This window comes from Chironomus tepperi, unplaced genomic scaffold (genome assembly GCF_022539635.2).
Source record: "Chironomus tepperi strain 1889 unplaced genomic scaffold, CSIRO-AGI_Ctep_v1 contig_85, whole genome shotgun sequence".
In the NCBI taxonomy this organism is placed as follows: Eukaryota; Metazoa; Arthropoda; class Insecta; order Diptera; family Chironomidae; genus Chironomus; species Chironomus tepperi.
In genome coordinates, this window is record NW_027226207.1 from 2352853 (window position 1) to 2373916 (window position 21064).

The 21064-nt window shown below is 32.1% G+C and overlaps 4 protein-coding genes across 4 annotated transcripts; 1 reads left to right on the forward strand and 3 right to left on the reverse strand.

Annotated features, from left to right (window-relative positions):
* Positions 1-1366: 1366 nt before the first annotated feature.
* lmd (lame duck) lies at positions 1367-13255 on the reverse strand. The gene is made up of 4 exons (XM_070634739.1): positions 11722-13255; positions 3233-3315; positions 2766-2844; positions 1367-2698 (listed from the first exon to the last, which is right to left on the reverse strand). The coding sequence occupies exons 1-4, from the start codon at positions 13039-13041 to the stop codon at positions 2207-2209; spliced, it is 1974 nt and encodes a 657-aa protein (XP_070490840.1). The 5' UTR covers positions 13042-13255; the 3' UTR covers positions 1367-2206.
* Positions 13256-15902: 2647 nt separating this feature from the next.
* On the reverse strand, positions 15903-16854 carry LOC139086466 (brachyurin-like). Its single transcript, XM_070634925.1, has 2 exons — positions 16036-16854; positions 15903-15971 (listed from the first exon to the last, which is right to left on the reverse strand). The coding sequence occupies exons 1-2, from the start codon at positions 16852-16854 to the stop codon at positions 15903-15905; spliced, it is 888 nt and encodes a 295-aa protein (XP_070491026.1).
* A 1012-nt stretch (positions 16855-17866) lies between these two features.
* On the reverse strand, positions 17867-18921 carry LOC139086562 (brachyurin-like). Its single transcript, XM_070635044.1, has 2 exons — positions 18067-18921; positions 17867-18005 (listed from the first exon to the last, which is right to left on the reverse strand). The coding sequence occupies exons 1-2, from the start codon at positions 18883-18885 to the stop codon at positions 17937-17939; spliced, it is 888 nt and encodes a 295-aa protein (XP_070491145.1). The 5' UTR covers positions 18886-18921; the 3' UTR covers positions 17867-17936.
* LOC139086467 (brachyurin-like) lies at positions 17929-20343 on the forward strand. Its single transcript, XM_070634926.1, has one exon. It carries the CDS (start codon positions 19396-19398, stop codon positions 20341-20343), a length of 948 nt encoding a protein of 315 aa, XP_070491027.1. The 5' UTR covers positions 17929-19395.
* Positions 20344-21064: the final 721 nt, after the last annotated feature.

Consider the following 21064-nt stretch of genomic DNA (forward strand, 5'->3'; position numbering starts at 1 on the left):
CAACTTTAGACAGTCGCATTGCTCCAAAATCCTTTACCTCATAACTACAGAGACATCATTAATGAACAACTCTACTAGAATTTTATATTTAATAATTAGAGAACTTATTTGATGCAAAATTGCAATTTTTCGAGATTCTTCCAATAATTTCATGCTTCGTTGAACGATTTCGAATATTTTCCAACCACCCTTAATTAATCAGCATAAAAATATTTGCAACTCCTGTCAATAATTTCCGCAAAACTTTTCCAATTTTGCATCAAACTCATCAGTTTCTATTACAAACTACTCAACTATGTACATATACATAAATTTCTATTCATCAATTTAAAAAAAAATGTGTTTATTCAAAAAAAAATATATTTATATATATATTCGAGATCACTAAAGCATGATGAGATTCATTTTCAACGAGAATTTTCTACAAATTAATTGCATAAAACTAATTAAAACTTTTTTGATATATTTCATATTTTAATTCTAAATTTCATATTTTTTATATATATATTTATAATTGTTTAACACTAATTAGTTTAGTACAAAAATTTTCTAATGGAAGCCATAAAGTTTTGTTGATACATTTTAAATTGAATGATGTGGAAAATGCAGAGTTTTTGAATTTTTGCAATGAATTATTGTTTCTATAGTTTCGTGCCTTAGCGATATATTGCTGGGAAATCGGCATTTGAATGGTATAGGGTGTCATTTTGAGGATTTGTAGACATTCCGTGTATACTTTGAAATTAGTGAGTTTGGCCCAGAACTAAAGTGTTTTAGATGAGCAGGATTATTGTCGGTCAAAGGCTACAAGCCAGCAGTTTTGGACAAATGCTTAAAAACTAACAAGTTGGTGACTACCCTGATAACTAGTACAAAGTCATCCAAATACCGTCAACAATCGGTGGTGTCTAGTCTTTTAAGAGTGTAAGCAACATCACACTAGACACAACTGATCCTAGATATGCACTATAGTTCCCTTAAGTACCCCAGAATAGTGAATACCAAATAATCAGCCTTGGTCTACTTAAATGATACCACAGTCTCAACATGTACAGTCAAGGACCAAAAGCATCCAACTTACAAAATCATCTCACTCAACTAAGTACTTCCAAGTACATAAATACTCAAAAATCAACAACATTTTGCAAAATCCACAAACTTTTCGGAATCAGAAACTTCTAAAGTCTCAATATCCGCACATAAATTCACATCATTCAAAGTCAATACATACAAGAAAGAAAAAAGAAAATAAAATTCTAACAAGAGTATAGTATACGATCTATCAATCTAAAGTCTTTCCCTATTTACATGATAAAGTTTCACAATAAAGCTCATCACAAAATCACAAGAATGTTACATGTAGGAATTAATTTTCATAGAGTTTAAATTTTTTTTTTTGTGTTATTTTGTGTTATATCTGCAACATTTTCGTGATATTGAATTTCTCATCGTCTTCATCGTTTCCGAAAGAATGAAAGAAACGAGAGAGAGAAAATTTTGTGGTAAGTAAGTAATGTAATATCTAGAAGCCTTGTTCATCCAAACACATATCGAGTGAACAGCATGTAGCTAATGATAAAAAGCGCCTCAGGAGCTATTTTCATACATCCATATGCATCAATGTGCCGTATCCTATTCTATGTTGTTCTTTTAATAATTAAATTTTCTGGTAATCATGGCACATACAAAATTACTTGCTTGAAAATTCTTCATCCCATCCCAACCGCCCCATACCATACTGACGTCTTTCTTATATCCTATACAAATAGCACAAGCACAAGCAAGTGTGGTGGTAATATTTCAAAAAACCTTAACCATGCATCATAAATGGTTTCTATCTAAACTGTCGCTTTAATGGCTGAGGCCATAAAGCAGTTTAATGCTAATCTTAACTATGCCTTGGGTTCCATAAAAATATATTTTTTTTTTCTCATGTTTTCTCCTGCTTGCCTTTTTTTTCACCCAGCTTGTTTCTTATGTGTGAATGTTGTAAGGGTGGCTATAGATGCTATGGACATGGGATTATTGTTGGGAAATTGGTCATTTGTATGGATGTAATTGCTGAATTATGAAAATTTTTGAGAATCGAACTCAATGACCAATTAGTCTACAAACACCTTAGTCAGTCTATACTCATCTAGCCACCCACATCACCGCATACACCACATAAAAAGTAGGCGTACATAAAATGCTTACAAAATACTTCTCATGTAAAATATTGTGAAATATTCAACGACTCCTGCTCATTATAATTTATCGCACTATCATAATTATTATCGCACGGCTTATAACCATTTCCGATATTTTCAAGACGACTATTGCCATTAGTCACAACAACATTATCGCCATTTATGGTTGAATGATCCATTAGGGTAATCAGGCAATTTGACATTTCTTCAAAGTTCATTGATGTTTCTCCTGTTGTAATTTTACAATGTTGTGTCGATGTCGAAGACGCTCCCTCAAATACATCGTCGAAATCAAATTTCTGTTGTTTATTGTGTGGTGTTATTGGTGTCAATGGTGTCGCACATGTTGACGATGATTCAGATAATTTTCTTGATTTATTTTGTAGCTTTGCTTCCTTATTTTGTGATTTTCTTCTTCCCTTAAAGTCATGATTCTTAACATGTTTACGTAGCGACGATGGATCTGTATAACGTTTTGTACATCCAGGTAATTGACATGCATATGGACGCTATTGTGTGTACAAATAGAGAGAAATTAGTATTGACAATTTGACATAGAAAATTTAATTAATTTACCGTATCGAAGTGTGTACGTTGATGCTTTGCACGATCGGAGCTGTTTGAGAAGGCTTTTGTGCAATTTGGAAAGGTACAGCTGTGGATTAGAATAATTTTATTAGTATGTTGAGTAGATGATGTGTACATGATTGTGTAGAGGATGTTTAAATACTACCAGAGATGAATGGGGTGTTGTAAAAGCTTGTAGTGGATATGATTGGAAATTCCTGATTTATGTCTGGATTTTTGATGCATAATGGATAAATTGGAGTTAATCATGATATATTGTAAGTGCATCTACCTTCATCCTTAGTAATGGAAGGAAAACAAAGGAAAAAGTCGATAGTTTAGCTATTCCAAATTAACTGGGACTAAACAAATACTTTGTCCTTAATGTACTCGCTGTAGTCCAATCAATCACTCCATATCCACACAAGCATCATCACAAAAGATAATAATATTATTTTATAATCAATTCAACTCACCAATAAGGACGCTCGCCTGTATGCGAACGCTGATGAATCTTCAAATTTTCCAATCGTGAAAATGCCTTTGGACATCCTGGGAACTGTAATTAAAAAAAGAGAAGAGATGAGAAATTTTTTAATGAGAAATGAAAATTTTTAATGTGAAATTTTCCTAGGAAAAGAAATGATGTGCTATAAACATTCATTTTATGGCCATGTCTACTTAACATCTACTCAATAGGGGTTTCAAAACATAATCAGCTAATGATTTTTATGTGTTTTGAAAAGTGGCATTTATGAGTGTCGTCGATGTTATTAACCCCAGAAACCTTTTTTTTCTCTTCGTTATGTCTTCATCTTATGTTACTTAAGATAATGTATAGGAGTTAGTCATAGGGAGAGTGTATCTAGTTTATGAGAAATGGAATTTAAAGGCCCTTGCATTCCGTGACTGTAAATGTGCATGATATGTGTGACAAAATAAATATTTTTCCTGACATTTTATAGTTTTGAATAATAATATACTTTACATATATACAGTCCGCAGTTCCAACATCATAAAAATATTTTTATTATTCTACATTTTTTCAAGTGCATTAAAATCTTTAAAGAAAACAAAAATATATTATGTTTGTATGCATGTAGATTATGGAGTGGTGATATCCTTTTATTCCTCGTGTATACAACCAACAGCTACATATAGCTTTTGTTGAGGATGAAGAAGAAAAAAAATTGTAAAACCGTAAACACAACATAAATTGAAACTGCATGAAACTATTAATTTTTGATGTTATGGATTAACGGCTTTTATGTATGCTTTATATGATGTGTTTAACTTTGTTTTTATATTATTATTTTATGAGTATGGAAATTTAATATTTTAGTTGTTTTTATAATGAATTCGTGAATGAGATTTTCATTATTTTTCTGTTTTATTATCGATTGCGTGGAGAATTTATTTGTTTTATTTGTACTGTAAATGTAGAGGCGTTCGTGATTTTCTGGTGTTTGACTAATTTGATGAATATTCATTGGAATTTATTTGTTTCAGGATTTACAATTTGCATGATTATTTAATATTAATTTGAGGCTACACTAGTGTATGTAGGTAGGCTTTTCTAGATGTTTGATGTCATTACTGCATGATTATTGAAGGTATTGTGGGTAGTGGTTTTGAGTTGCAGTGGGCTAAGTGGGATAGGTGGGCTAGGTGGACTAGGTGTTCAATAGCGAAGTACTTTGGTGCACAAAAGGCAGGTTAAGTTAATCTAGGTATGAGTCTACATATGTATACTAATTAATAGCAAAGTTAGACGCCTTCATGTCAACCTTTGCTCCACGATACATCAGTAAATCATGAAGCTGCCCACGTCAGTTTCAAAAAAATTCGAGTATCACTGTTTTAAGCTAATGTGCCAGTGTTGAACAACAAAACTCAAAATTCGATTAAATAGCTTCAAATCAATTGATTCTAGAAAGACTTCAAACTCCAGATTCCAAAATGTCTGGTACCACCCTCAATAACTCATCCTCTCAAAAGTGTGTATCCCAGACTTCAAGCATTACATTAATATCTTTCAGATTTTCAACATCCTCAATTTCTCTAAAAAAATATTTCAAGAACCTCACTAATTGCAGTCACCATGAACTAACCGTTAACCACTTGACTTAACCTCCCTTATCTAAATGTCCCAGAACAAAATAAACTAATTAAAACCAGCATTCAATCCATATCACACTCCTTTGCTGCCGTATTTTTTTCATTTCATTCCTCAAACTATTTTCTTTTCGTTGCAGTCATAAAAGTTATTAAAAGCGAGGTTAAAGCATATATCATGTGTGTATAATGTTCTTTCTTTCTCTCATTCTTCTTTCTTTCTTATTCTAGTTATTATTGCTGGACAGGGTTGGAATTAATATAGTTTGGAACTTTGCAGTTAATATCAAGCTAATTAAGACTAGTTGGAACTAGATCCGCATACCCGAGTGGCAACTGCACGTCTTAACGTTGATGCGGTGACGAAGTGGTGTCTTAGGAAATATAATGTGCTATTTGGAGTAATTCTGTATGCTGGTTTCATTGTAGCTCTAGTTTCACTAATCTGTGGACATCCATGTAAGGATCTAGAATGCCAAGCATGTTCAGCATGCTTTAATCTATGGTTTAGATTGGAAGCATCCAGATCATTAAAAATTCTGTTTAATGCATGTCCAAAGCTAAGTATTTGATTTTATATACCTAATTTCCCTATAACCTTAATTCCTAGAGCACCCTATGACACATATCACCCAAATCCACACAACTACCAACCCCGTCAACCATATTTGTACAGAGGAAAAGCAGAAAGTATAAATTGAGAGTCAAGAGTTCATATATATGAATGATAAAGATGAACACATGTGACATAAAAATTACATAAAGTAAAAAAAGAAACATTGAAGATTAAAGAACTCATGCTCCTTTTTTTCATATTTTTTAGAGGCAAACAGACACATGTAATTCATATATATCCACACAAAAACTCTCCTTTTCACTTCTCTCGGGTGCGTTACTGTACTAAAGTGTGTGGTTTATCTCAAAAAGGCAACAAAAAAAGACATTTCTGGTTGACAATTTTTTTGTCTCGATGTACTGACTGCAAACTGTTAGTTTTGCTTTTGGTTTGTCATGATATCCATCATAAAATGATGATAAATTTCATGTAAATAAATGGGGATATAAAATGCACTTAAGTGACTCCTTACTTTCACCGTTGCTTAGGTTTCTTTGATGATTTATATTTTTGAATATTTATTTGTTTATGCATGGAATGGCAACTGTGACAGATTGCTGGTAAATATTATGTATAATAGGGTAAAATGTTTACATTTTTATATGGGGTGCAAAGGGGATTTAATGTGTTGTTTTATGGATATTGTAATCTCTAGTAAGTTATTAGCTTGATTGATATTTTTTGTTGCACGCAAGGTGTTTTGAAGGAACTGCTGCTATGAGATTGTATGTAAATCTTGACAATTTGTGGTTGTTTAACAGGTGCAGTTGGAAATTTATTGAGTCTTGTAGTGAAATTTTGAATAACTTAGAAAAATTGAATTGTAGTCTGATCTTATCGAATCCGATTTCTTGTCGGAGTCAGACTGGTCAGTGAATACTAAATTCTATTCCTCGTCAGAGTAAGCCTAGTAAACTTTCAACGGCTTTGATAAATTAGCAATCAGATGCAATCTAACAATGACCAAGACAATCATAAATTAAGTCAATCCACACTTGTCTAATGCTACATTCAAAATTTCCATATTTTTAAAAAGGATCTAAAAATTCAACATTTTAGCAACCTGCTGTTTCGGGTCAGAATTACTAATTTATGTGACATCCGAAATGATCTATGCAAAAGTGATGCATAACAATTAGACATGGACATATGGTGTAAGAATATGCTGTAAAACAGGTCTTTACAAGATTTTTCAAAAATTAGCATCATATTGCAGCTGCAGATTTAAGTTAAAACGCAATTAGTTTGGGTGGAAATTCTCACAATTGTGTTTGTTGCTATTGCTTGCCTTTGAAGTCAGTCTGATTTGCACAAAAATGCAGAATTTTAAAGTCCTTTAAAGTCTGTCCAAAGTTACTAGAAAATCGCATTCACGACAAGATCAAGTGATGCGCAGATAAGCTATTATAGATTCTCATTGCTTATGAAGTGAATCAGACGAGTATGTGGCATTCAAGCTACAAAACAACATATTCATGTCAAAAAGCTGGAAACTTAAAGTCATCAAAATTATTCATGTAGCTTGCAAACTCAAACAATTGTAAAAATGCACACAAAACACATCAAAATAAATAAAACAAAACCCTAAAAAAATATAAAAACTTTTTCAAAAAATCCCCCTTTGTGCTTCATATTGCTTCATATATTCATTTCTCATAACTACCCATTAAATGCATGTTTGTATATCATTTTTATTACAGAACAAAAAAAGTTGAGATTTATTTCCACGCAATATAAAATATCTCCACATAAACACAGACGTAGTGAAAGTCTAGCTCCGTAAAAACATAAACGACCATTTGAAAGGGTGGAAAAAAAAAGTTTATCTGCAGTCACTGATCTCAATAAGCCACATATGTATTATAAAAACTAAATGTTTTATTGTCAAAAAAAGAACATTTTTAAATTTGAGTTTATATTATTTGGGGGATGCAATGTGCATGATGGATGTTTATAAGGTTTTTATGCGACAAGTTCAATATCTCATCTTTCAGTGTGAAACCGAACGCAATAAAAAGGGGGAAAAACTGTATAGGCTTACATGATTAATTGGCTAATTTGTTACAAAACAAATATACAAAATTTTCTACTTCCTTTTCATCTTTTTAATCCGATTTTCGTGCACATTTGTTGATTTTTTAATCTCTTTTAGTTCTCGGATGTGAAGTTTTTTTTTTGTTTTTTGGAAATAATACAAAATAATTAATTTTTTTCTGTGGTGAGTGTGGTAAGCGATGGCATTTGTGACATGGGAATGTATGTATGTTGGAATGAGAGACTAAAAGGATTAATTTAAAAGTTTACACACATAATATGCAGGAATTTAATTTTGTTGTGAATTTTTTTCATATTTTAATTTGGATATTTTTGTGTCGATGAGGATGTGAACCAATTTAATTGGAGAGAATGTGTGGCAATTATGTAAATGGAGTTTTAATGATGGGCTATTTTTGTCAGAATGCTGGTTTTTGTACACACATTTATGATTGTTTTCAATTTTAAATAGAGTATATTATTATGCTAAATTAGGGAACTGACCTTAAACGTGGCTCATCGCATTTGGTATTGAAAATTGACAAGCGGAAGTCAGTGATAGGGCCAGTTTCAGGCGGTATCTGAATGAGGTCATAAATTACATTTGATCTGGATGACAAGCGAAGTAAGTAAGTATAGCAACGCTTTTATATAAGCTTATTTGATTCACGAACTCGAATATAATGCTTAGATGGACTTTTCGCTAGTAATTTGGAAAGCACACGGTGTAAAAATGTAAGAAGGCACATGAACGACACATTAAAGTGATTCAGACCTGAGGTTAGATTTACTGGATTCCCGTCACAAGTTAGACACACCTCAGACTAGAGTCGGATCTATCATATCGTGTGAATTTAGGAAACTATGGCTATCTATCAATTGCTAGTTTTCTGAATCTTATCGATTCTTAAGGAAATGCCCGATATTTTGCAGAAGACATAACAAGAAGAACCCCCAAATTTTATATGCGGTCAACTTTTCCATACAAAATCAGAATCGGCTTCAAACTCTAGCAGAAGGTAACGACAAAGACAGCAAATCCTGCTAAAATCATCAATTTCAACCCCAGAATCGATCAAAAAGTCAAAATGTCAATAAAGCAAACAAACAACTTCTAAGTGATTTTTTGCCTATCCATCTAGAAACCTCCTTTAACATTCAAGACAAGCCATTGAAAACTTCTTTATAATTCAATCAATTTTATCCACAAAGATTGAAACTACATCTTTTGAAATTTGATATCATAACTCACATAAAAAACTTTTCAAAGGAAGGAAGGAACAACAGAAAAAAGGAGGAAAAAAGAAATTACCAAGTTTTGATAGAAAAATAAAATTCTTGTTATAGCCAATTAAGTTCCCATCATCACTTTAATTTCATTCCCCTCGATTTCATAAGAACTTTCCCTCAAATTCAATAATAATAATAAGTGGATGAAGCATAAAATAAAAAAAACTATGAAAGTCAAGTGAGATCGAGCGAGATTTCCTCTTGAGTTATAATTTTTCAATTATTTCCACTTCATAGACTCTAATAGTGCTTTTTTTGTTCTAGTTTCAAAACCACATCCAATCCACTTCATGTATATTAAATCATAAAAAAAGATATTAAGCGTGTAGTTTGGGGACTGATTTTGGAGTAGATTGGGGAATAGAGCGCATTTTATATTGATTTAGGGATGACGACTAGAGATGCTTGGAGATGCTTAGACTAGAAATAGAAGCGTTCAACCTTATTTTGTTGGTAGCGGCTTAAAAATCGGTTCACAACTTTAATATCTTAAATAAACCATATTCATAGCCATAGCCTTAAAGCTAGCAATAGTCACAAACATTGATAAATAAACTGGACTAAACCTTACATTTTGGCATACTCAAGTCCAACACTAGTCACAAACATTGATAAATTGCATCCCCTTGAGTTGTCCAAGCTACAGACACAAAACTATGCCAAACTATAGCTTCAAAAATTCATTACAACTTTTCTAACCCACTATAGCTTCAAAAATTCATTACAACTTTTCTAACCCAAACAATTGACCAAAATTGCCATATATCCTCAAAAAACACAAAACCCGAGAAAAACTGCACACCACATCATCATAACATCCTCTCAAAACTGCACCAAAGACTATGATTATTATTATTATCATACATTTTTTGTAGATCCACAATTGCTTGTTAAGTTTTTTTTTTTCAATTCCTTTTATTTACATTATGAGGAAGCGATGCCAAAAACGGCAAGAGAACAGCATTATTGAAAATGAGAAGCGAGAAACGAACGACATACAATATGATGATACTTGATGGACCACGTGTCGGGCATGAAGCAAAACGACAAGACACTTAAAAATGATGGTTCTTGGCTGATAAAAAAATTATTTTTTTTTTGGCACTCCAGAAATTGAATTTTTTTGTGGATGTTGTGGATGATATGAAATATTTTCTTGTTAAAATAAACATAACAAAAAATTTTTATGATTTTTTTTTTCTGTAAATAAACTTATGCCTGGCACAATCCCTAATATTTTCAAAAATATCCATATGTTATCCATACACAGCATTAAAAATTTCTCTTCTTTGCACTTTTTTAGATTCTTTTTTTTTTTTGTTGCCTGACTTGAAATGTTTTTTAAAACTCGTGACTTCTCTTGTTTCATATTGATAATGTTTGACATCAACTAGAGAATTTATCTAAGCAAAATATTTTTATATTTCTTTTTTTTTTTGTGGACCAAGAAGTTTTTTTATCATCATTAATGTGATTATCGTTGAGGTTAAGAGCATATGGCTTGAGGATGATAGTGAACATTCGTCTTTGTGTTTTTTTAAGGGTTTTTGTGAATTTTGAAATTTGGAATGTCTTTTTTGGCAGTTTGTCTTGAAAAAATTGACATTTTAAAAATATAAAATTGAAAAACTGACTTAAAAAATATTTTGGAGAATTTTTAAAAAACTAAAACTTTAAATTTTAAAAAATTTTAAAAATTGAAGTTTAAAAATTTCAAAATTGAAGTTTAAAAATTGACATTTAAAATTTGAAATTTAAGAAATTTAAAAATTGAAGTTTAAAATATTCAAAAATTTACATTTAAAAATTGAAGTTTAAACAATTTAAAAACTGAAGTTTAAAAATTCAAAAAATTGACATTTAAAATTTGAAATTTAAAAATTGATATTTAAAAATTGAGGTTTAAAAAATTCAAAAATTGACATTTAAAAATTTGAAAACTGACTTTTGAAAAATTTAAAACTTTTGAAAACTTTAAATCAAATTTTGAATTTCTAAATTTTTCAGAATTTTCATTTAGTACTTACATTAAACTTAAAACTATTTAAAAAATAAATTTTTGAAATTTAATTTAATTTAAAAAACTTCTTTAAAATGCTCTTTAAATTCAAAAATATAACAATTTCAAACTTCCAACAAAAAATTTTCCTCTTATAAAAAAGGCACACAAAGCAAGGAAGAGAATAAAAAAAAAGTTAAATTAATCGTGACATTTTTTGATGACTTTCATGTTTGCTCTACAATCATCTAATAGGTTGAATGGGTACCATAAGTTGAGAGATTGGCGAACAGCACAAAAAGTGTAAACGAGGTTAAGAGATGATTTATTAGTTCCTATAGTTAAGTTTTATGCGTTATGAAGACATCATGTCGTCAAATAATGAAGAAAATTTCTCTAATTTTCAAGATGATAAAAATATGTTGCAAGCTAAACGTCTGTCATTTGGCATGTGATTAAGGAATTAATAATTTTTTTTTTGGGTATTTTTTATTATTAAGTTTTTATTTATGGATGAAGTTTTTTGTTCAAAAATAAATATGCGGATAAGAAGAAGTTCCAGAATTAAGAATGAAAATCAGCTGAATTTAAGTGACAGTTTTTTTGTGTCATATGAGAATGTTTAGCACATTGCAGATGGTAAGTTACAGAATTATTTCTTTTTTCGCGAGCTAACTGTCAGAATATATATTTTTTGTATGGTGGAATTGCACGTAGAACTTTATATTTTGGGGATTGTTCATCAGTTACGTCCAACTAGCTTCTTAAGCCAGTTGCCTAGCTTTATCTAATGTGTTCAGGTAAAATACACTGCCAGAGTGTAGGAACTGCCCTAAAACATTAAAATCCTTCACAGACGTAACTTATGGACAACCCCCATTATCAAAAATTTCATCAAATTTTTCACTCACCGGACACTTATTCGGCTTCTCCCCAGAATGAACTCTCATGTGAATCAGCAATTTGTATCTAGCATTAAATGACCTGTATTGCCTTGGGCATTCCGTCCATAGACACGTGTACTCCTCACCCTTTATCACACAGACATGATACTTCTCAATATGACTCACAAGTGCCGATTGTGTTTTGAATTCTTGATAACAATCAGCCCAGAAGCAAATTAGTTGTTGTGGTAAGTCTGATTGTTCGGATGATGATGGCTGCTCAATTACAATTTCCTTTGGTTTTTGTTGCTTCTTTTGTCTTTTTGGCTTTGTTTGTGGAACTTCTGAATTATTTGTTAATTTTTCCTCATCGAAATCCTGTAGATATTCTTGATGCTGATTTGTTGATTCCTCATTGTCTTCCCAAATGTTTTTAAATTCACGATTTGGCTTGTCATCAGTATAAGTGATGTAATTGTAGTTAGCAGGATTAACATATGACTCCTCTGACTTGATATTTGACACAGTAAAGTCATCGAAAAATGACGAATCGAATGAATCGAGGATATTATTGTGATTCTCATATCCTGCGTTATTTTCATATCCCGTATGTGTCTCATATCCTTCACAGACACCATTACCTTGAAAGTGGTGCGAAAATGCTTGATTTATTGACGGAAGTTGTTGAACATTGTTGTGAATTTTTGGCGATTTTGATGCCTCAATCATTGCATTCGACATAATCCATGGATCCAATGGTGAGGAGCATGGCGATTGATTTTTGGAATTACAATTATCTTCATTAAAATTCACATAATCTGTATCCAAATTCAAAATATCAGATGGTGATGGTATGTCGGTAATTGTCGATGAAAATTTCTCAATTGTTTCAGCATCAAATCGAAAATATGTATCATCATATTCATTAAACTGATTTCCCTTATCATCATCAAATATAATGGAATCGGGCGTATCAATCACGGAATTTGAATAATTGTCATAATAGCTACCGCATTCATCGACATTACAATCATTGTAATTGTATAATAATTGTGTGGGCTTATCGGATGGTGAAAATTCAATTGGTGATACTTGATGATAATAATTATTTGTTGGAGGTGAATTTGAGTATGAAAATGGCTGAAATGGAGGTGGTGTATAGAATGGCGATGATGAACTCACAACTGTCGTAATTAATTTTGATGACATTGCCGATGAAGGTGTTGTTGGCGTTAAAATTCCATTGTTCACATCATTACATGCATCATATGATGAATAATCGCCCTTCTTTACGCAAATTGGTGACGGTGATGAGACGCTCATTAATGGCACAAATTGGAAATTCATTTTTAATTTTTTCTTAAAGTTGTCAACCGCGAGTGATGACGGGCAGTATTTTAATAGTCCGTAAAGTACTTAATTGATTGATTGAATCATTAATTAAAATAGATGCGAAATTATTATCACATTGAGATGTCAGATTGTTGCTGCTAGTTTGCCATCATTATCAGCATTTGCGCGATGATGAAAAAAAAAAATCACTGGATGAATAATTTTATAATTTGATTAATTGATGGAGTTTTTTATTTAATTTTTATGATGAGTTGGAAGTTAATTTTTTATGGATTAATATTTAATATTTAATATTTGTTCTGATTTTTTAACACTTTAAATCCTTTTTTAAATTGGTAAATATGGGAATTTTTTTATTGTCAATTTATATTTTTAATTGTTTTAAAATTTTTAAACTTTTTAATTTTTTTAAATTTCAATGTTCTTAATTTCAAAATTTTTTTTTTTTTTTTTAAATTGTTTTTAAATTTATGATTTTTTAAATTTTTTATCTTTTCAAATTGAATTTAAAATCACTTTTTTAAATTTTCAAACGTTGAATTTTTGATAATTGTTTAATTTTTTTTTATAAAAGTTTCAAATTATTTTAAATTTTTTAATACTTTTTAAACTTATTTTAAAAATTGTTCAATTTTAAAATTTCACTTTTTTTAATTTTTCCAGTTTTTAAAAATCACAATTTTTTTAATTTTCAATTCAAAAATTTCAAATATTTCCAAATTGTGCAAAAAATGTTAATTCTTTAAATCCACAACTTAAACTTTTTCAACTCTCACACGGACGCGACTTAACAAAATTGAAGAAAATTCAAATAATAAAAAAAATAAGGAAAAATAAAAATAAATTTTTCTCTTCACACACTTCTTGCAGCGCGACCGGCAAACGAAAATAAATTGATTACTAATTGGAAAGAACGTCTTGTTTTATTTAGAATTAAGATGCTAATGTTTTCATTTTAAACAGAAATAAGAAAAATCTTTTTTCATTTCTCTCCAATACAAATTTAAGTTTAAAAAAAAAAAACAAAATAAAAATTGGAATAAGAAAAATATATGTGTAAGGAACTGTAAGTAGGGATTGTGAGGATTAAGTTGCTTTGGGTATGGAGCGCATTTGAATTGGTTTATTGAATTTTATTCAATTTTAGTCGATTTCAAGCTTTGTGCAGGAGTATCCTTGAATCTCCTCTTTGAGTACCGGTAGGTAGTAACTTAAGTCATACTTCTCGGTCAGTGGTGAACAACCTTTTATATTTCACGGCACACCTTGGTGGTAAGTGTCGACTGAAACAGCAAACGTCATACGACTTACGATTTATGACATATTTTGGAGTGTACCGCGGCACACAGGTTGTCTACCTCTGCTCTAGATTATGTATGTTGCGGATCTATTAGCTGAATATCCTAACCAACCAAGAAAACGCTTTTAGAAGCTTGACATTTCTTAAAATCCCATATTATATCCCTGATGCTCCCTGACCAAACGATCACATCCTCAAACACATCTTTCATCCAACCAGACAATCTGTACCCAAAACTCATCATCATTTTCAAAACCACAGCTTCAAAGAAGAAACATAAAAAAAGAAGAACTGATGATGAGCTTCTGTTTTTCCAACACAAAATATTCTATATGTCACACATATGTGTATATATGGAAATATATGGAAGAAGGAGAGATATAGATTCTGGAGTCAGCATGCATGTGATTATTAACAAGAATAATATTGTGATCAGTGACTTCTTTTTTTTGTGTGTGTATTTGTTTATGTCTCTATGCGTGTATGTTTGCCACATTTTTAGAGGCGTTATTTTATGTTTTTCTCTTTCTTTCCTTTTGTAATCTTAAGGCACTGAAAAAGTTATCGTTTATGGAAATTTTCAGCCGTGCACAAACACATTTGCAGTCAAAAAGGGTCAATATACAATTTTTCTACAACTTTTTGGAAGATTTTTCTTTTTCTTTGCCACGTTTGTTGATCATTAGTGTTATGCTATTGCTTGTTATGTTAATGACCCAAGACGAGATGCCTCTGAAGTTTTCTTGTGATTAATTTATGAAGGTTGACTTGTCATGCCGTGGATTTTTGACATTTTATGTGATTTTTTCAAAGGATTTTGAGATGATAATTGGATTGGAACTGATTTTTGAGTATATTCCTAAGGATTAATGTTGAATCCATTGATTATTGCTTTACTGGAACATAGCTAGCTTTAAGCATCATCTGAGGGAGTCCATGGATCACAATTGATCTTTATGACCAGCGAATTAACTATGTGAGTTGCTTGATATCTAATGATCATTTGTTAATGACTTCATAATGATGAACGGCTCACATATTTGCTATCTTGTAGATGAGAACAGACAAAAATTTAAAATTAGCCAGCCTGCTCTCCTCTGACTCAATAACTGTACAACCCCAAACACCATCAAACCCACAAATATTAACCAAATTTTCCCTTTCACACTTGATTTATTGATACATCCCATTAATAAAAATATTAATCAGTAAATCATAAAATAAGTTATTACCTTGCGCCTATCATAAATTATAGGACATTAAATCACACAAAAGTTAAGTATTTACCGGAGCTTTTTGAGATAACAGCATTTTTGTCGTATACGGTAGTAAATTAATAGTTTAATTAATCAGTGCTTCTGAGTAGGCAATTAAAGATTTCTTCCGTCTTATAAAAAAGGGAAGTGAATGATCGGCGGAATGTCAAGATGGCTTGCAAGGTCGGAAAATTTCAAAGCTTACTAAATTAAATTATTGAAATTCACTTAATTTTATTCAAATACATTTATCTTAATTAACAAACTTTCTGTCACTTATCATCACCAACTGTTCAAATTTAGCTCATATTTCTGTCCAACCAGTCTCTATGACTTGAAATACGTTCGAATACGTGTGGGAAACCAGACTGTGTAAATAAAATAAATTTAATAAATTAAATTGAAATTAATTAAAATTTTATCAAAGCTTACTTGACATCCACTTGAGTGTCCAAAGCTGACAACTCCAATTTGTAGTCTTCCATTTTCATTGACTGTCAATGGACCACCGGAATCACCTTGACAAACTCCACGTCCTCCAGTTGTATCAATACAGATTACATTTGGATTGATTGAGACATTGCCATAGGTTTCAGCACAGATTGAGTTATTGATGATTGTATTAGTGACACCTCTCAAGACATCAGATCCAGTTTGACCGTCAGCAACACGTCCCCAACCTGTTGATTGAGCTGTAAATCCAACGAATGAAGGAGCATTTGCTGGTGCAATTCGAATGACTTGCACGAATGCATCAGGAACAAATGGAGTTGGAACAATAATGGTTGCGATGTCATTGAGGACATTGACTCTGTTGTATTCTGGATGGACTCGGAATCCTGTAGCATCAACTGATCTACGTTGTTGTGTAGGTTCAATTTGTTGGATGTTGTGAGCACCAGCAACGATTGTGACACTTCTTGCATTTGTGAAGCAGTGAGCAGCACTCAATACAACAGTATGGGAAATTAGTGAACCACCGCATGTTGATGCAAAGATCAGCAATTGTACAACTAAGTAGACTTGATATTGATGACTATGTGGAACGACTTCATATCCACCAACAATGCGGCTTGTTCTTGGATTTGGGTTTATTGCGAACTTTTCGTAAGCAGTTCCTTCCCATGTGCTTGGTAGTTCAGATGCAGGTACGACTTTTGACCAGTCAATTGGTTGCCATTCTGGGCCATCGTAGTTTTCAACTGCTGATGCAGCTGCAATAGCAAAAATTGCTAAGATTAAAAGCTTCATTTTTGGTTCCTTAATTGATTTTGGTTTGAAAAATATTGTTAGACTGAAGATTTTTCAAAATTTTTAATCATTTTATAGCACTAAAAACTATCAAAAATTGAGCACTTAATCTCATTGATAAGAAATAGTGGATGAGATATAGTCATGAGACGTAGTCAGATAGTTTAAAGCTAGTATTTTTACGATCGTTAATCGAACTGTCGTGCTTGTTGATAAGAGCGTTTATCAAAAAATGAATGAAAATTGCGAATTCATGGCGAAGTCTGGAAAACCCCAAGAAACTCCTATATCCGGATTGATAAGAACAATTATGTTTTACTTATCTACCTCAGGATGCCTTATCTGAAACCAGTTTTTGAGTTACCGATGAGATTGTAATAAGTCGGCGAATTTTTTGAAGCACTCATGTTGTATGGGTTTTTTGGGAAATGATAATTTTCCAGGGTATTCAATCAATGTCACTTACTGGAAAATCTATTATGGAATGAATTCGATTGCTGATTTTTGAAAAAAAAGTTCGATATTCTGTATCTTAATAAGTGATTCAGTCTGGATTTAGTAGGCTGTTTGTGGGGCTGATCCTTTAGTGAGTACAGGCAATGAACATAATTTCATAGTCTAGAAATACTACTACGGTATCTAGAAGCGGTCTCTTTGTCGGTTAGACGGTAGGTATTATTCTGTCTAAACTAATAGTAAACAGTTCTCTAGTTTCAAGTCCAATAACGTCTTGAATTGATCAAAAAAACCTAAAAATAGCAATTTGATTACAATTTGACACTTTTTGTTTGTTTGGGGTATCAGATTTAAAAAATGTTAAGCTCAAAATCTCAACAATCAGAACACTCGAAAATTATAATCAACTTAATCCTTTGAAAATTAATTTCTGATAATTAATTAATTTATTAGATTAGATAACAATGAACGATGAAAATATAAAGTTCAAATTGCATACTACTTTTCAATAATCAGGAGGTAGGCGTGAAATTTTCACATTTTTTAAAACACAAAATTCACTTTATTTTACATAAAATTATTTTATTTCGATTTTTAATCATTATCAGTCAATAAATCCATTTTGTTTAAGCGCTGTTATCTCTGATCCAATCCAAATGAGCACCAACTCGTTCGAAAACATGAGGGAATCCAGACTATAAATTTAAAAAAGCATATTAAATATTGCATAAAATTTATCACAAAAGTTCCACTTACTTCACATCCTGCAGAGTGTACGAAACTAGCAATTCCAACTTGGATTCTTTGTCCATCAACAACAGTCAATGGTCCACCGGAATCTCCATTGCAGACACCACGTCCACCAGTAGTTTGAATACAGATTGTAGCATTATTGATTGAAACATTTCCATAAGTTTCAGCACAGATTGCATTAGCCAAAATTACATTATTGACAACTCGTAAGACAGGAGATGTTGGTGCGTTATCAGCAACACGTCCCCATCCAGTTGCTTGTGATGTAAATCCAACGAATGTATTTGAGCTTGGTGGTTCAAGAATGCTTGGCTGAACAAATTCATTGAATGTCAATGGATTATCAAGAATGATAGTTCCGATATCATTAAGGACATTAATTCTGCTGTATTCTGGATGGACGCGAAGATTTACAGCTTCAACGGTTCTTCTTTGTTGAGATGGTTCAATTTGTTGGATGTTATGTCCTCCGGCAACTACTGTGACTCTACGAGCAGTGTTAATACAGTGAGCAGCAGTAAGGGCAACTGTTTCACTAATGACTGATCCACCGCATGCTGATGTTCCAAGTAAAAGTTCCAAGAGTAAATAAACTTGATATGGATGTGAATGAGGAACAACTTCATGTCCACCAACAATACGGCTTGATCTTGGATTTGATTTTGGTGCTAATTTTTCATAAACTGTTCCTTCCCAAAAGCCGGGCAAGTCATACACTGGCACAACTCTTGACCAATCAACCGGATCATATTCTGGTCCATCATAATTTTCAACAGCTGATGCTACTGCAACAGCAAAAATTGCCAAAATCAAGAGTTTCATGATTCACTTTTTATGAAAAATTAAGCACAACTAATGAAATATCCACAATTGAACTTAGGTTTTAAAGGAAAAGAATATCTAATCAGCACCTGATAGCCAATTTTAAGGACTTGATAAGAGAAAAAGTTAAGATAAGTTAAGGTTGATGAATGAGAAGTACGAATCAGAGATTTGTTGGAAATAACGTCGATAAGTTGATTTTATTAAGATTCATGGAGTGACGATATAAGTTGCTGCATACTCCATCTAAGTGTCAGTATATTCGAGGAATCATTTGCTGTGGTACTGAATATCTCGAACTGAAGGCAGATTTAGGTCTGAAGATTCAGCTTTAGGCAGAGTCAGGCACAAGTCTTTACATCGTCTCGTGATGACAAGATGTCAAGCTGCCCCGACTCTTAAGTGACGGATGATTTGAACCAATCAGCAATTCCAAATTTGGAAAAACCGAAAAATGCTTAGAAACCAAAAAAATTATCAAGAACAATTGAGATAAGCTTTTGGTATAAAATGTCTCGAAATTTCAATTGCCAGTCATTACAGTGCTTGAAAATGAAATTATTAATCAGCTTAATATTTTGGATTCTCCTAGTTTCAACAGTCAAAGCTAAAGAACTTCCAGAAGATTGGAAGCCTTTTGACTTTTCACAAATCATTCCGATTGAGGAAGTTGTAGATTTATTCTCAAGTCTACCAAAAGAAGCACATCAAGACTCGAGAAATCGGCGAATTTTCGGAGGCCAGGAAGTCGTACCAAACAGTCATCCTTATCAAGTTGCTTATTTTATTCAAGTTAATCCACAAAGAACGTCAATTTGTGGTGGATCAATTCTTAATTCTCAAGCTATACTCACAGCAGCACATTGCATTTATCGTTTTCCACGAGTCACAGTTGTTGCTGGTGGTCACAATATCCATCGACTTGAACCTACTCAGCAGCGTCGATCTTCAGAGTTTGAAAATTTTCGTGTTCATCCAGGATGGAGTGGACTGACCTTTTCTGATGATATTGGGATTGTATTACTGCCAACTGCTTTAGAATTTAATACATACGTGGTTCCAGCACGTCTCCCGATTGGCTTAGAAAATGAAACATTTGCTGGAGAGTTATCAAGAGTTGTTGGATGGGGTATCACTGGGCTTGAATCAGGTACAAATCCTGTGCTTCATGCAGCTTACAATACAGTCATGTCAAATGAAGATTGCATTGCTATTTGGGGAGAGGAGCTAGTGCTACCAACAATAGTGTGTACATCAACAAACAGGCAAGGTGCATGCAGCTCAGATTCTGGTGGAAGTTTGACAGTTCCAAGACCTGGAGATACTAGACCTGTGCAGATTGGTATTGTTAATTGGGGTAGTATTTGTGGATCTTCAAGACCAGTTGGATTTGCTAGAATTACCGAGTATTTGGAATGGATTAGTGATAATGACCATTTTGATGTACTTGGGCATTAAATGCCTTAACTGAATAAATCCTTAAATGCAATCAAAATTATTTCCACTATCTTAATTAAAATCTATCCAGTTCCATTTCAAATTGTGGTAACAATAACAAGATTTGAAAATGAATCAAACATGCCTCAATAGTCTTAAGTAAATTGAATTAAGGCAGCATACCCACAAAACCCGTAAAATATTCAATCGTTTACCTCAATATCAAAATCAAAGACCCAATGGCAAAGCTTTTATTGAATTCAATATTTAATATCCAAAAGGCAACAAATCAATAAATACAAAATTTTCCCCTTTGCTTCAATACCGCAAGCATGTAATAACTTCTTATGCATGTTTTCAGGCATAATTTTTCTTTTCTTATTGAATACGAGAAACGAGGAAAGGCATAAACAAAAGAAAATTAATTTATTGCCTTTTACACACAAAATTTCTCTTTTTTTCATCTCATTTCTTTTCATTTAAGAATAGATTTTCATTTTCATCCAAATACAATAACAACAGTGAGAAAACGAAAAAGTAGTTGGAATGTGTCGTGGGATATGATTGATTGAGACGCATATTGCAGTCATAGAATTGAATATTAAGGTTTTCTAAGGTACTTAGAAAAGACAATGAGGATACTCATCTAAAAGCTCATTTTTGGTAGCAAACTCATGAGTGTGCTGTTTGTCTGTTCGGATTACATTCTTATGTTATACTTATTGAACATACCCAGGCATAG

Bases quoted from the DNA above. Each gene is read 5' to 3' on its own strand.
- LOC139086466 (XM_070634925.1), bottom strand. From the start codon at position 16,854: ATGAAGCTTTTAATCTTAGCAATTTTTGCTATTGCAGCTGCATCAGCA. The intron at 15,972-16,035 runs GTAAGCTTTGAT...TTATTTACACAG, and splicing joins GACACTCAAGTGGATGTCAA to TCTGGTTTCCCACACGTATT.
- LOC139086467 (XM_070634926.1), top strand. From the start codon at position 19,396: ATGTCTCGAAATTTCAATTGCCAGTCATTACAGTGCTTGAAAATGAAA.
- LOC139086562 (XM_070635044.1), bottom strand. From the start codon at position 18,885: ATGAAACTCTTGATTTTGGCAATTTTTGCTGTTGCAGTAGCATCAGCT. The intron at 18,006-18,066 runs GTAAGTGGAACT...TTAAATTTATAG, and splicing joins TACACTCTGCAGGATGTGAA to TCTGGATTCCCTCATGTTTT.
- lmd (XM_070634739.1), bottom strand. From the start codon at position 13,041: ATGAATTTCCAATTTGTGCCATTAATGAGCGTCTCATCACCGTCACCA. The intron at 3,316-11,721 runs GTGAGTGAAAAA...TTTTAATTACAG, and splicing joins AGAAGCCGAATAAGTGTCCG to TTCCCAGGATGTCCAAAGGC. The intron at 2,845-3,232 runs GTGAGTTGAATT...TCTAATCCACAG, and splicing joins ACAGGCGAGCGTCCTTATTG to CTGTACCTTTCCAAATTGCA.